A 15,496-nucleotide genomic window follows, 5' to 3' on the forward strand; every position below is an offset into this window, starting at 1 on the left:
TCCCCTGTGTCTCTACTCAGGACTGAGGTGAGCTAAGGGCAGGGGTGTGAGGAAGTGGGAGCCAGCTAGAGACACTGGGTACCTTAATTCCTGCTGCCTGCCTAGTGCAGATGGCCAGTGCTTCTGTGTCCTGGTTCCCAGCACTGAGACAGCTGCCGCCACTGTCCACAGACCTTGGGTCTGCTCAGGGCCAAGATCTGAGAATTCTGAACTCCAGAGCTAAGAATGGAAACTAAAAGATTGGAGTGGCCTCTGTTCTCCGACTGGACCGGCCTGGTCCTTCAGCCTACCCCCACAGCGGGACATCCTTCTCAGTGTTTGGGGCAATCCTAAGATGAAGGCAGGGTTGTCTCTCCATGTAACGGTCTCAGGAGACAAGGGACAGGCCTGCCCAGGAGGACAGAGGTGCTTCTGGGTCTAGCCAGAGTGATGCCAACCCTGAGCTCTAAGTTTTTACTTTTTCGGATGAGCCCTGGCATACTGTTCCCTTAGCGTGCCTCCCATTGCTGAGTTCCCTGGAGGAAATGGCCCAGGTTAGTAATCACAGACTTCCATGGCGGTGTGTAGTTGTAGTGGGCATGGTAGGAATCAGCTCCCTTCAGGGGAGCCTGCCACACAGAGAAGAGAGTAAACTCGGGGTATCTGATTATTTTAGGATGAGCTTTCTGAAGGCTTTGGGACCTGTGGGTCCTGGATCCTTAAGTGTTTATGAATTTTATTATGACTGTGTTTGTTTAAATATATATATATATATATTTATAGCTCTATGCACCCGCCCCCTGCCCCGCCCCAAGCCCCTAGTTCTTGCCCTTAGCCTTCTGCTTGATGGACGTGTAGGGCAGCACTGTCTGCGTGCTCTTGTCTGATACTGTCTGAGTGCTGCTGTTCCTTGTGACCCTCCGGGTCTGTTCTGGGGCCAACGTGGGGCCCAAGCGTCGGGTGGTCAACGGAGAGCGCTTGGACTTGTAGGGGGCTGTGGAGGGCTTGAGGGGGCCTGTGTGTGGCTCCACACGGGGCAGCTCTGGGGCCAGGCCGGCCTCCTCCTCCTCTCCCTCCTCACCATCCCCCTCTTCATCGTCACAGCATAGAGCGTGGTAGAGCACTTTGTCACTGAACCGTACCCTCTCCCTTGTCCCCGGAGTCCGCTGGGGTGCTTGGCCCTTGGCAGGGCCAGCACTGAAGGCCTCTTCACTGGAGGAGTCTGGTGTCTCCACCCGTGGCCCATTGGGGATGGGCAAACCACCATTCATGAGCTGGTAGTCAGGGCCCGCGCCTGGCCGTGGTGCCTCAGGACCATCCACCGAGTCTGATGGGGTAGAGACGTCCAGGAAGGAACAGAACTCCCAGCTGTCTGAGAGGATATCAGCCGTCATGAAGTCCAGGTGGCCTAGGTCAAAGGGGCCACCCACACCTGCCTTGTCACTGCTGGAGGTGCTGCTCACAGTGGCCGTGGTCCAGTCATCTGGCTCCAGTTCAAAGTCAAAGTCAGAGGTTAGCTTGTCGATCTGACTCACCACCTGGCCAGGGAAGGGAGAGGAGGTAAGAGGAGCTAGGTGGGACTCAGAATTACCTAGGGGTGTGTGTGTGTGTGTGTGTGTGTGTGTGTGTGTGTGAGAGAGAGAGAGAGAGAGAGAGAGAGAGAGAGAGAGAGAGAGAGCTCCTGGAAGAGTACATTGACTCTGAAAGGTGGTGCTTGAACTGAAGTCACACGGGTTTGTTTGGACTGTTAAGAACTCAAATTGGAGCTGGGCAGTGGTGGCGCACACCTTTAATCCCAACACTTGGGAGGCAGAGGCAGACGGATTTCTGAGTTTGAGGCCAGTGTAGTCTACAGACTGAGTTCCAGGACAGCCAGGGCTACACAGAGAAACCCTGTCTTGAAAAAAAAAAAAAAAAAACCAACCAACCAATCAATCAATCAAACAAACAAACAAAAATCAAAAATCTCCTAATTCTGGCTGAGAAGACAGTTCAGCTGGTGAAGTGCTTGCCTTGCAAACATGACGACTTGCGTTTGACTTCTAGAACCCATCTTTAGAAAAAAAAGGGAAAAAAAAAAGCTGAGCATGGTAGTGCATGCTTATAATCCTAGCCTTGGGGAAGCCAGGGGTGTGGAAACAGAAGGATCCCTGGGGCTTGCTAGCCAGCCAAGCCTGCTTGGCAAGTTACAGACTATGGAGAGGCTGTCTCAAACACACACAAAGCCAAATTGCACAAGGATGGACCACTTGTTCAGAGCACCCCCCTTAGAGCCCTGGAGGGAGGCATACCGCCGCCTTTCACCAGACACCCTGTCTATCCATACAGCTTTCTCTCTCTCTCTCACATAGCTGATATCTGTGGTGAGGAAGGTATAGTGATCAGGGTTTAAGCTTGTTCTGATTGAAAGGGGATCCAATAAAAGAGGTTGAGGGACTCCAGCAGGCCCTGAAAACCCTGGGGACCTCCTAGCCGCTGACCATAATAACACAGTCAGTGGACAAAAGACAAGGTACAGTCATAAAGAAGACCCTGCCCAGCATCTTGGAACTGTCACTGCCACCAGTTAATGACTCATTCCGGGATCTCTTTCCAGCACCGGGGACTGGAGCAACAGGTGTGTGGCCATGGCTGAGTCACCCTCCCTTTCTCGTACCCTCACGCTCTGGAGCCTCCTCCCTCCTCGCCTTCCCTGTCCATTGATGAACGGAGATCAATCCAGGCTTGCTGGAGAAAAGAATAAAGCCAGGATTCTTTGGAAGCAATAAAGAGAACAGCCACCGTGGCCCAGAGATGATTGTTAAAGCCACTCAAGGGGCAGCTCGCTGGTGGAGGTCACTGTACCCTACTCTGCCTGCCCGCCTCCCACCCACCCACGGGGAAGCCCTCGGTCTCTGAGCAGGCAGCCCTTCCTGCAGATGCACGGTCACCTGTGCTGTTGTCTGCAGTGAGAGAGGGAGGCAGTCAGGCAAAGGCCCGGGGTGAGCACAGAGCATGAGGATGGAGAGGGGAGAGTCAGGCCAGGACCCGAACAATAAAAACCAGCAGAGGGAACAAGTGTCTGAGCCACAGAGACTCGGGGACAAAGCCATGTAGGGAGCCACCAGGAACTGCATCCAACTTCCAGCACCTGGCTGGCATTATCTGCCTGGGTTCAGGCAGGTCAGTTAAGAAGTTAACTAAGTAAGTCCTATGCCATAACTCATTCCTGGGAACTGCTACCAGGAGATGCTGTTCCAGGCACTGTGAGGGGTGAGTGGGTGGGAAGAGACCCAGTGTAAAGCACAAAACAAAAACACCACCCGCAGCACCTGGGTCAGTGGGAAGTGGGCTCTAAATACAAGAGACCTGACTGTTCCTACCCCTCTTCAGGTCTGCTTTTCAATCTCTACGTGGGGTGAACTAGTTTACTTCTAAGGAAGATTCTAGGAATCTGTAAGACTCAGTATGAGTCAGTATTTGTTTGTTTGTTTGGTTGGTTGGTTTTGGTTTTTTTTTGTTGTTGTTTTTTTCTTCTGAGACAGGGTATCTCTGTGTAGGCTGTCCTGGAACTCACTCTGTAGACCAGGCTAGCCTCGAACTCAGAAATCTGCCTGCCTCTGCCTCCCAAGTACTGGGATTACAGGACTGCGCCACCACCACCTGGCATGAGCTGGTATTTAGGCCTGCAGCGAACCGGAGGAATCAGAACCCCTGAGGGATAGACTTAGGGCAAACCACCTAAGCTGGCTGGAACTCAGTCATTTACCATTGAGTGTCTGTCCGACCAATGTCAGCAGAGATTCACAGGGAGGACTCAGAGGAGCCCCAGGATCAAAGGGATGTCATTATACACCTCAGATCAAATCATTAGCACCAGGCTTTCTACTCTACATCCTTGGAACCATAATGTTCCCAGGTGCTATCTCTTTGGCCTGGTGGCTGGATGCTGGGGCAGTCTTAGGAGCGGCTCTGCCATTCAGACAGTCGCATGCTCAGATGGGATTCTCTGATTAGCGAGAGCTGTCAGCAGCTGCTGCGGCCCAAGGCTGGGGGGTGCCAGGAGGAAGCTGGAGTTGAATGGCTTGGCTGAAATCCCACAGCCTCAGCTGAGGCCAGGCTTATTGAAGCTCAGCAGGAATGAGCACTATCAGGCCCCAGGCCTGAGGGACAGCAGGGATGCCCCAGGTACACCCAGCAGAAGCCTAGAAGCCCAGGAACCCAGACAAGCCTCTTTCACTGAGGAAGCCCTGGCTGGCCGCCTGTTCTGCGGCCTTTCCACTGGGCCCCTTCCCTTCTGCATTAGCATCCTCTTGGTTCTGCATCAGGGTGTGGAGGAAGAGAGAGTGAGGAGGCCGTCTTGAGGTCTCACGTCTGCCCCCTCTTGGCAGCAGAATTGAAAGATGATAATCCACTTCCAAGTTGTATCCTCTAGCTCTGACACCCCTCTCCTTGCTCAGGGAGATGAACATGGAAGAGATATAAACATATTTTAAACTACAGTATTAGGGCAGTCAAACTCGTTAGTACCTGGGCTCTGAAGCCAGAGCTGGACTTTAGCCCTGACTTCACTACTTATGAGCAACCGTAATCAAGTTACTCAACTTCCTTCTCTCTGCCTGAGAGCTTGTGTGAGGATGCAAGCTCGTGCCCTGGGAAAGCACGCAGAACAGTGTACAACACCGACATCCACCACACACCAGTGAGCAGTGCACACAGCCAGGACCAGGAGCAGATGGGAATCAGGTTTTCACTTAAGAAATGCCACACTGTTGGGAGGATTTCAGAGCCTGTTCAGAATGTCAGAATACCGTAGTGTGCCTTCCATAGCCCGTGTGCCAGCACTGCCCATTTTGCCTGAAGTGTGGGCGTGTCCATTCAGAATAGGACTAGGAGAGGTCCCTGAGGCCCATGGCTGCGAGGCTTAGAGGCCGAGCTGGCTTCCCAGCTACTTAATGGATGGAAGTGAGGTAAGAAAGGGAAGAAGCCAAGTGCCTGCAGAACCCATCTTCTGACAAGGCCATGATCAGCTCATAAACCTGCTAATCCTTCCCTGGTGCCCCATTTCATAGGTCAGTGTGGAGAGCAAGTGTGGAACAGGCCTGTGCTACCTGACTCTCTGATCTGGCTGTCTTGAAATCTGTGATTTCTCTCTGAGATTTAATAATCATTTTGCCTACATGTAATTTGGGATTGTCTTGGAGTGCAGAGAAATAATTATATACACAGAAGGAAAGAGGGGGAGAAAGAACCAGAAAAATCTCAGAGCTGGGGCACTAGAGAGACACTGATGGATCTACCTGCACTACTGTGCTCGCTGACAGGGAAACTGAGGCCGAGTGCGTGGAAAGAGCTGAGGAAAAGCCAGAAGGGGAGTCCTGACTCCTGGGTCCAGCATCGTACAGACAAGATTAAACTGTTCCAGAGGGGCCAGGAGTGAGCAATTTGGAGGGAAGGTAGAGCTGAGGGCTGAGACAGAACCCAGCTGGTCCCAAGGGTGTGTCTCACCTGCCTTGATCTCAGCCTTGCCCACTTCATCCTCCCCCAGCAGTAACTTCCTGCTCATGCTTGTTCGTGCTCTGCATTAGGGCTTTCCTGATCAGCATCAGGACCACACTACCCCTCTGCCTCTAGCCCTTCCCTTCTCCAAAAACCTCCCGAGCTTTCCAAACTCCTCCCCCTTTCCCCTCCAGCCAGTGGCCTCCCCCTCATCTCTGCACATTTCATAGAGCTGGAGCTCCAGCTGCCACTAGGTTCACCTGGCGTGCCCTCCCTCCCACCATCATCCTTACTTCCTGGAGGAAGCCTGCCAGTCCCCAGCTGAGGGCGAGATTGGTCACAGTTATACATCTATACTGTGATGTGGTTGGTGTCTACCTCCCTACTAGACAGGAAGCCTAAGAAAGAGGAAGAAGGTGGGGTCTGCCTGTTTCACCTGCCACGGCGCTCCTGGCTAGGTACAGATACTGGTCTACTCTACACACACAGCTGAAAGAAGGCGGGGAGGCACAAGTGCATGTGTTCGTGCGCGCACATGTGTGTGCACTCCTGCTTGCATGTGTGCACACACATGGTGCACATCCCCTGAGGCTCAAGAGTCAGTGCTGAGAGGGACCCAGAATCACAGACCCGGTGTCCCACTCCTTCCCTCCTTCCCAGCTCCCTGGGCAGTCGGTTACATAACTGGGGATCCTGCATTATTTATGACCACTGATTATTTTTTAATTCTGTGATTACATTGTTTATTATCTTCCTGGGGGGCTGTGGCATTGGGGAGACGGGGAGTGAGCTGACCAGGATTCATCGCTTCCTTCCTGCAATTTGGCCTAATTGGCTAGGGAGCCTCTCTGAATCTGTCCAGAGGAAGAGAAAGCAAAGGAGAAAAAGGAAGAAGGAAAGGCATGGACAAAGTAATAAGAAAAAAATCCACCTAAGTTTCCCTGAACTGCGGTACTAAGCTGACCCACTTTGACGCAGCCCTTTGGTCCCCAGCTTCTCCTGCTCCAGCTGCTTTCTGGTCGGCCACATTTATTTATCCCTTACTAGCAAGGCCTGTGGCTTTCCCTGCCACCTCTACACCTGGCACCTGGCCGATGGACAGTTGGGAAACAGGCTGCCACAGTGCCTGCTTCCTATGCAAAGTGGGTGGTGGGACCCTCCACTGCCACCTCAGGCTGAGGGGGGCTGTACCTACCCCATTCTCCTGAGGCTCTTTGGGACACAGAGATGACAGCACCCCTACATTATTTCCTACTCAAGATGCACGGGAGACGTGGGGGTACAGGTGGTTAATAAAGGATCACTTTTGAACGCCCACCTCTTCCCCCACCCCCACCATGGAACAGGAAGAAGTGAGTCCGTGTTCAAGGTGAGCTCAGAATCTGGTGGGCTAAGGATGAGGACCCTACACCCTGCTGTGGGAGCTCAGCGTCTGTGGGAAGCAGGTAGAACAGTAGGAAGGCAGAAACATAACCAAGATATATTATTAAAGTGTGTGGGCTTCTCACTGACAGCAAACTTTGAGTTCCACACTCTGATGCACAGGGTCCATGGGATGCCCTCCCCTCCCCCCCAGACCCCTGCCCTTCTCTGTTCCACTTCCCACTGGCTTCCTGATCAGGCACACTCCCTCCTCAGATCCTGGTATCACAGCTCCTACCACCAGCCACTCCCTTCTGCTAGATGTCTGCTGACCCTGCCCCTCATCTCTATGCTGCAAAATCACTTTATAGACTTCCCCTTAGTTCCCTCATCCCTGTCAGTCACTGGGTAGGAGGTGGAACTGCCTACTCAGGTGACCTATTAGAGGTTTCTACCAAAGCCAGGACCTGGCCCTGACCTGCCTGCTTTTGGCTAAAACACTGATGACTAGGAAACAAGGACAGTGCATGGAAGTGCTAGGCTCATTCAGAAACAATACCTTGTGGGCAGCTGAGGTCTAGCTCTATGGGAGAGCACCTGCCTAGCATGTGTCGCTGGGCCCTAGGTTTGATACCTAACACTGCAAGGCAAAAAACAAAACAAAACAAAAAAACAAAAAAAAAAAAACCAAAAACAACAACAAAAACAAAACAAAAAGGACATGGTTTGTGTCTGTTCTCCGTGTCTTATATAAGGGAACATAGAAATATTTGGTATCTTCCTTTTACAGATGGGCCAACAGAAGCACAGAGAGGCAAAGTAACTTTCCCAAGCTTGGACAGCTCAGGACAGGGAGCACTGAGGACGGAACTCTGGCTGCCTGGCCTATGCTCTTTGTCTCCTGGGATGGTCTGTCTCTAACGGAGAGCCATGGACTCTGGGGAGTTTAGGGAACCTGCTGGGATTGGCCTGGCATCCTGGAGTATTAGGGAACCTGAGGGAAGTGAGGGCTAATTAATGTCTGTGCCACATCCCCGGACACTTCAGTTCCAGCTTTCAGAGTGCTTTCCCATCCCTTAGTTCCCATCCTGACCCAGGGAGCTGATGGCAGAGCTGTGGCAGGGTGGACAGAGGGAACTCCAAATCCTCTGTAAGTGCGAGCTGGTACTGGCCTCCTCCTGCATGCTACGCCTCCAATGTCACCATGTTGGGTAGATGTCATTTACAGCACCTCTGTGAGGGACAAGACATCAGTACCTCCTGTTCAGAGGGGAGCAAAGGGAGGCTCAGGGGCTTAGAGCAGAGGCTTTGGTGGCTTTCATCTTTTGGTCAGTTTCAGGCTTTGTGCTCAGGAATGTGTGTGTGTGTGTGTGTGTGTGTGTGTGTGTGTGTGTGTGGGTGGGTGGGTGTCTTCCAGGGCTAGTGGTGACTGGCAGGGAAGAGGAGGTACAGACAGGAGGATGGTGAGCAGAAGACAGAGGAGAATAGCAGAGTCCTCTTCGCACTGCCTGGCTCCTTCAACAAGGTTCCTGTGCAGTGCCTCTTGCCAACCCTGTTTTGCAACACTTGTCTCCATACTCATGTATTTGGTCGGAGCTGGCAGGTGCTGCCCATGACATCGGGTATGGTGAGGGACTAGGGTCTTATTCATTCTCCCATGGGCCCACCATAGAGGGCACTGATAGAGAAGCACCTCAGAGGGCCTAAATGGAGTCACACAGATCAGCTTTATGTCCTCCTGAAGGACCTAGAGCTACATCTAAGTTTGAAACCAGGACCTGAGATCCATAGATGCTCTTGTCCCCAACAACCCCTAGCCCACAGGAAGTTGGTTATGACATCTCATCTCTGTTTGGGTCTCCCTTCCTCTCTGCCCTGCACTCTGTGTACACATCCTCTTTCTGGGGGACCAGGGAGCTTTGAGGCTCAACCCCCACCCAGCTGGGTACCATTGGCAGCAGGCAGGCAGTGGCATACGGGGTAGACTCTGGTTTCCATAGCAACCTGCCAAAGTCTTGGGTGGAGACACATGGCCTACAGATGTGGGGGAGGGGACTCATCACTCTGTCCTGGCTCAGACCTCTGGGATGTACAGACTATCACCTGGAGTGCTGGGGGGAGGGGCGTGGGAATCAGTAAGTATGAAAGGGATGATGGAGGCATCTAAAAGCTCCGTAAATTACCCCTGGCACTTGGGCACCACAGCTCAAGCATCAGGCATCTCTTAGAAGCTGTCAAAATGCTGAGGTTATGCAGTAGCCCACCTGCTGAAGCTTCAAATAGGCATTGGGAATCTTGAGTTCTATGCTCAATTTTGTAATGGATGTGTTGTGTGGCCCTGGGCAAGCCCCTATTCCTCTCTGAGTCCCAGTTTCTTCAATAATAAGTGGACAGGCTTGTCTGAACTCCTTGTGAGATCCCTCCAAGTTCTGGATGACTAAGCTGAGAGGGAAGAGGCAGGGTTTGGAAGATGGCACACTGGGAGCTGTACTGAGGCCGACCTCCAGGATTATAGACAATATCAGCTCTTGTTGGGGGTCTCCTATCCCTGCTTGAGACTGAGACTTTGGATCGTTCCCATGGGTCTGATAAAACTTCAGAGCCTCCAGAAAAAGACAAAGTAGGAGAGGGCATCCTAATCCTTTGAATTCATGAGGTCAGAGGAAAGGTTGTTTAGGGTCTGTGGTCTTTAGCATCCAAATGGTATCATGGAGCCCAGAGCACAGCAGCCCAGCTCATGGGCAGGAGCACCACTGCCTCTCAGTCCCGTCTCTGGAGAAAGGATCTCCTGGCAGTTTTCACGAAGCCGACTTGGCCCCTTGGCTGCACTGCTCTTCAGAGGCCTGACTCCAATTCACAGCTCCCTCCAAACAACCCCTGAACCCCGGCTTGGATTCAGGCCATGCAGGAAAGCCACGTGGCCCAAAGCTTGCCCATCTCCTCAGTTTCCCGCAGCCTCCTTCCCCAGACATGGCTGGTGGGGGGGGGGGCGAGCTTGAGTCCATAACTCAGAATGCTCCACTCCCCCCCCTCTCCACAGGGGCCCTGGTTACAAGCATTGAAGTTGCCTAAAGCCCACCTGGCGGGTGAAATGGCACCCAGCGGGCAAATTCAGGCCAGCAGCTCAGAATGCTGGTCATGCATTTTGGACTTGAACACAGCCCAGGGGGCAGGGTGGAAGACATGTGTACCTCATTACTCTAGCAATGTGGGAAGCAGTAATTAAACTAGGCTCTGCTTAGAAAGACAGAGAGGCTCTCTCCGTGACTTTTTGGTCTTTGTAAAAACCACCCAGAAGCATGTCCTGCAAAGGGGAAGGGGAGAATCAGCTCCATAAAAAAACACCGATTCATCTTTTCTTCAATGGACAGAAGGAGCTCTGACCCTTACCAGCAGCTCCCAGCTACCTTTTAACCCCAGCGCAGGGAGGCTACAGCTGGTCTTAACTCCTCCCTGCCTTTGGAAATGAAGAGTTTGGGATATCTGATCCCTGAAGTAAGTCTTTTTGAGCTGGGCCTCAAGCAGTGAGGATTGACTTAACAGTCATCCACACTCACCTAGAGTCCTTGCTCAGAGTCTAGGAGGTAAACAGTGGGGTCAAGGGACAGTTTGGGTTTCAGAACAATGTGTTCTATTAAGAACGGAGTAGGGCAGATTTAGTCCCCATTCAGTACCCTGACTGCTAACCACAGAGATGGGCCACTGCTGCTCAGACAGTCTCTGCCACACCAAGGCCTCATTACCAGCTCTAGGGATAGAGATTTAAAGCAAAACAGATTTGAGGCAAGGAGCATAAAAAGAGTGGTCCTTAGTGGAACAGCCCATGTGCACGTAGCATTGCTCAAACACAGGCAAATGCTTTACTGCTGAGCCCAGCCAGTCTGGGTGAGGGTCTGGGTGGCCCCTGCCGGCCTCTCACTCACCTCCCTTAGCTCCTTAGCCACTTCTTTGAGTTCCCTCAGGATGCCTTCAAGTTGCCCGATGACCATCTTCATGCGCTGTCGAATCCGCTCTCTCTCTCCACCACTGTTGGGGTCGTCACTGGGCTGCCCGAGGTCCGGGGCACCCCGAATGTTCATCCTTCACCACGTGGCTGCAAGCCTGCCCATACTCGCCCCAGAGGGGCACACGCTTCGTCTGCCTCCACGGAGCCCCCCTCGGCCGGGCAGAGCTCCACATCTTAACGGCCCCCCAGCCTACCCTGGCCTTGGGCGGCCCTCACCCAGCCCCTGCAGCCTGCCACTCCACCTACTCGCCTCTGGGTGGGGGATGGAGCACCCAGAGGGAGACAGAGTCTAACGGGGTGTGTGTGGGGGTCAAGGTGAGGACACAGGAGGGCAAGGGGAGGGGCCTTAGGGCCTAAGAACAGCTTCCAGGACTTGAAGTGCCTTTGGTGTACAGAGCTGGTCTTTGCCTGAATCTGGATGCCGAGGCAGGGGGATGATTCTGCAAGGACTAAGGGTAAGAGGTGCCCTTGGGATGGGGGAAGGCAGCAATCCCCTCGCAACTCCTAGGCAGTTACAAAGGCAGAGGTCTCTAGATGCGGCCAAACCAGCAGAAGGACGGTGGTCGGGGTCTTCCAGATGTGGAGGGGGCTCCAGATGTGAACAGCACTGGAGAGGGAACTGGACTGGAGGAGGGCAGCCCCCTGCAGAAAGAGCGATCCTGGCGTCAGCCCTCCCAGGCTGCTGCACCAGCCTGCTGCTGCTGCCTCCCTCTTCTCCCTGCCTGCACCCTCCTTCCTAGCTGGAGATTTATTTATTTATTTATTTTGTTTGTGGGGAGGGGTGGTGGAGGCAGATGATTTTCAGCACACCCCTCTTAGACAGGAAGAGTGGAGGGGCCCCTGTTTTAGAGGCATGAGTCCTTAGCCTCCTCTGGGGCACTCTAGCTGTGGTGTGCCCCCCCCCTACCCCCAGCCACCAACCAAGCTTGGCCAGATTGGTTTAGCACAGGGCCTCTCCAGCTCTCCATCCTTCTTACAGTTCCCTTAGGGTGCCCTCCTTCCCAGAGGACCCTTCCTCCCCCAGCCCCGCCTTCCCTCCGAAACTGGACTCCCTACTCACCAAGGGTGGGGGTAGTGGCCTTTCCTCTAAGCAGTGTCGGGGGCCGAGCCCCAAGATGAGGTTGGGGGGCCCCCAAGGCTCCCTAGGGCGGGCTTCTCTCTCTGGACCCTTTGGCTCCTGGCCTCAGGAAGGTCCTCCGAGCGGTAACCGGAGACATCTGGGCGGTGGGAGGGGGCGGGGCCTCCGTGCTCCGGAGAAGGGGGCAAAAAAAAAAAAAAAAAAAAAAAAAAATTCTCCCACCACGCTCGCCAGGCTCTGGGTCGCGAGGGTCCGGCGAGCTCGGGGGCCGTGAGGCCACAGGTGACCCGAGCCGAGGTGACACCGGTCCGGTCTAGGAGACTGAGCCAAAGTCGGAGGGCTGGGGAGGGCGCCGGGATCCCCTCAGCCCACGCCCGGCATTCCCCGGGCTCCACAGGGTTCGCGATTCTCTCTGTCCATTCCAGATCGGCGGGTCTGAGCCTCTCCGGGGTCTGTCCTGCCCCTGCCTTGCTCTGCCCTTCCCGAGCCGGCTCTGCTAGGCGTCCGGGATGCACTCAGCCGGGACCCAGAATGTCCGTGCTCCGGCCCGGGCGGCGTCTAGAGCGGCTGCAGAAACCGCTCAGCCCAGTCCAGCAGACGGCTCCATCAACGGTGGGGAAAGTCCGGATTCCTTCGAGTCTCGGGGGAGGGGAAGCGGCCGTGGCCAGGGGGACCCGGTGTCGAGCACAGCGGAGATGAGTGCACGAGGTCGGGGAGGGAGGCGCCTTAGCACGGCGAGGCTGAGCCGAGGAAGCAAAGGAAAGCAGAAGGGGGCGAGCGAGACGCCAGGGAGGCGATGGAGGAGGCGCGCCGGGCCCGGCCAGGCACACGGGGCGCGCAGCCTCCGCTAGGCTCCACCGCCTCCAGCGCGCTCGCTCACGGCTCCGCGCCTCGCGGCCCGGGGCGCCGGGTGGCTGCGGATAGGGCAAGCGAGGCAACGGGGCTGCTCGGGCCTCTCTCCCCGGCTGCTTCGCCCTCGCCCTGCCCTCCCTGACCTGCCCCTCCGCGGGCCTGGCCGGCTTACCCCGAGCGCCGCCGCGCCCCGCCGGACTGGCCGCCCGGCCGGGCGCAGGCTCCCTCAAAGGCCGGCGGGCTCGCGCGGCTCTGCTCGCCTCGGCGCTGGCAGAGAAGGGGCCGGCCCCGCGCGCCGGGAGGGAGCTTTTAAAGCGACACACACGCCTCCCAGCGCCCGGAGCCGAGCGCGCGAGCCGGGGGGTCTCGCCACCCTAGGGAGCGGGTTGGACTGGGAGCCAGCAGGGTGGGAGGAGAGCTAGCCCGGCTGCTGCCCGCTGTCCTGGGTGCACAGAGGCCGGGACTTGACTCTTAAGTTCCTTCACCTCCTTTTCACATAATCCCTTGACCCTCCTCCCCTCACTATTGTGCGCCCCGGGGTTCCCCTTCTGGCTGTTACCCTCCTCTGCCATCATACCTCAAACTGCCCCAAATCTTGAATCAGTTCAGTAAATAGGATCCAGCCAACCTTTACTGAACACCTATTGTGTGCCACGCTCTGGCCGAGAGGGGGGCTTGTCAGAAGGTTTTGTTCCCTTAGTTCTTCATCCAAGTTTTCAGCGATTTGATGCATCCATCTCTCTCTCTCTCTCTCTCTCTCTCTCTCTCTCTCTCTCTCTCTCTCTCTCTCAGGCGCTGTTGTAGTTCTAGGAGCTTTGGTAACTTGGCAGGCAGGTATTGGGGTAACAGGGAGGAAGCACCCCCCCCCCAGTTCTTCCCAGGAATTCAACCCTTGAGTTGTATCTTCACAGAGAAGTGGGAGTGCCCCGGGGAAGGGAGGAATCAGCTTCCTAAGAGGGAAGGAAGATGGGTGGAAGGAATTGCTCAGGAGCAGATGTGGGGAGGGCAAATTTCAGTCAAAGTGGCTCCGTTGATACCATTGGGAAGACTGGATCAGGAAACAGGAGGCTGTGGCTAGAAGCTTGGAATTTAGACCTGGTGGTGGATTAAAGGAGCACACCTTTAATCCCAGCACTTAAGAGGCAGACAAGTGGATCTCTGTGAGCTCCAGGCCAACCTGGTATGCTACAGCCAGGGCTTGTACACAGAGAAACCCTGTCTTGGAAAACAAACCAAACAAAACGGAAAAGCTCTTGGAATTTATCCTTTGGCAGAAGGGGCCTGTGCAGTTGGGTGGTGGGGGGAGTGGGAAGGGGCAGGGAGTCAGGTCCTATCTGCCCTCCTAAGAGACCCCACTAAACTCCCAACAGTCTATGGTGGGTTTGAGGAGGCCGCAAGCCAGGTGCTCAATTAGGAGGCCTTGATTTGAGCTGAGGGAGGTCAGCAATAGGGATGTGGGGGAAGGGGTGCTCTTGGTGAAATGACTCTGAACTTTGAGAACTAGGGGGAGGCAGGCTTGTGCTTCTGGTTTACAGCTTATTAGGCTGAGTAAATTGTTGCATGCCTCTGAGTGGGCTGGGGAGAAGAGCAGAAGTTTGGGACAGGTAGAGAGAATCAGAAGGAAAACAGATCCCTGTTCATAGAAGGGCGCAGCTTGGCAGTGGTGGTTGTGTTGACTCCTCCAAGAAGATGAGCTACTAGGCAGGTTAGCTATGCAGATAGCAGTAGCAGCATCAGGACCAGGCTGGCTGCCTAGAAGACTCCAGGACTGAGATGGGGAAGGAGCATTCGGAGAGGCAGGAGGAGAGCCCAGGGAGTGGAGTTGTGTCTCACACAGAGAGGCTTGCCTCAGTGCTGTCAGAGGCTGCTCAGGAGAGAAGGCAAGCAGAGTGTTCATTGGCCTTCACACTTAGGAAGCCATTGGTGACAGGGATAGGTTTCTGTGTGTGCAGGTGGGCGTAGTGGGAGTGACAGGAGCCAAATCGTTGGGCATTTAGGACTGAATGGCTGGTGAGGAAGACATTTCAAAAGCTGGGTAGACAGGAAATGGAGCTTCTGAACATATAGGGAGGGAGGGCTGGAGACTTAGAGTCAGATGGAATTTTAAGGTAGCCTAAGGAGTTCTGGATTCAGGACAGTGATAGTGGTGATGGTTTCAATTGGCCTCTATGTCTTCTCAGAGGTTATATTCCCAGGGTCTTCTACAACTACCGGGGAGTTCCTCCTCTGCTGCCTGGACTGGGGACAGGTTCACCTGAGGAAGTGACTCCAGAGATCCCACCAATTGCTTGGCTTAAACGTGTGGTAAACCACACACACACACACACACACACACACACACACACACAAGGTAACGCATGTGCCATTTTATCTAGAATCTGTAGTTCTGTGGCACTAGGTACATTGTGTGAAAGTCACAGAGTCCCAACCCTGCTTCTGCAGAAGCTATGGTGCTGGGGGACAGCCAGCAGCACACATGGACTAAGCCGGAAAGGGCAAGATGAGGGTCTCATCTTAAGCTTGGAACTGTCTCCTCTCAACCACAGTGGAGCGATGCACTAGAACTCAGAGTCTTGGGACCCAATGAGGTTTCAAGCTAACACTTACTAATGGTCTTGGGGCTCATTAGGGGACTCTATGCTTGGAAAAGGGGAGGTGGTATTTCTTCTGTCTTTTGTGTGGCTTGAAGGGAAGGAGTTTCTGACTAGAAATCTTAAAGCACCTGCCACGGTGCAGAGGAG

General features: G+C 54.4%; 1 protein-coding gene across 1 annotated transcript; it reads right to left on the reverse strand.

The window, feature by feature from the left end:
- Window positions 1-775: 775 nt before the first annotated feature.
- Insyn1 (inhibitory synaptic factor 1) lies at window positions 776-13,008 on the reverse strand. The gene is made up of 3 exons (XM_052188184.1): window positions 11,886-13,008; window positions 10,743-11,467; window positions 776-1,517 (listed from the first exon to the last, which is right to left on the reverse strand). The coding sequence occupies exons 2-3, from the start codon at window positions 10,896-10,898 to the stop codon at window positions 798-800; spliced, it is 876 nt and encodes a 291-aa protein (XP_052044144.1). The 5' UTR covers window positions 10,899-11,467; window positions 11,886-13,008; the 3' UTR covers window positions 776-797.
- Between the last annotated feature and the right edge of the window lie 2,488 nt (window positions 13,009-15,496).

The sequence above is a fragment of the Apodemus sylvaticus genome, chromosome 7, assembly GCF_947179515.1.
Source record: "Apodemus sylvaticus chromosome 7, mApoSyl1.1, whole genome shotgun sequence".
Lineage (NCBI taxonomy): Eukaryota > Metazoa > Chordata > Mammalia > Rodentia > Muridae > Apodemus > Apodemus sylvaticus.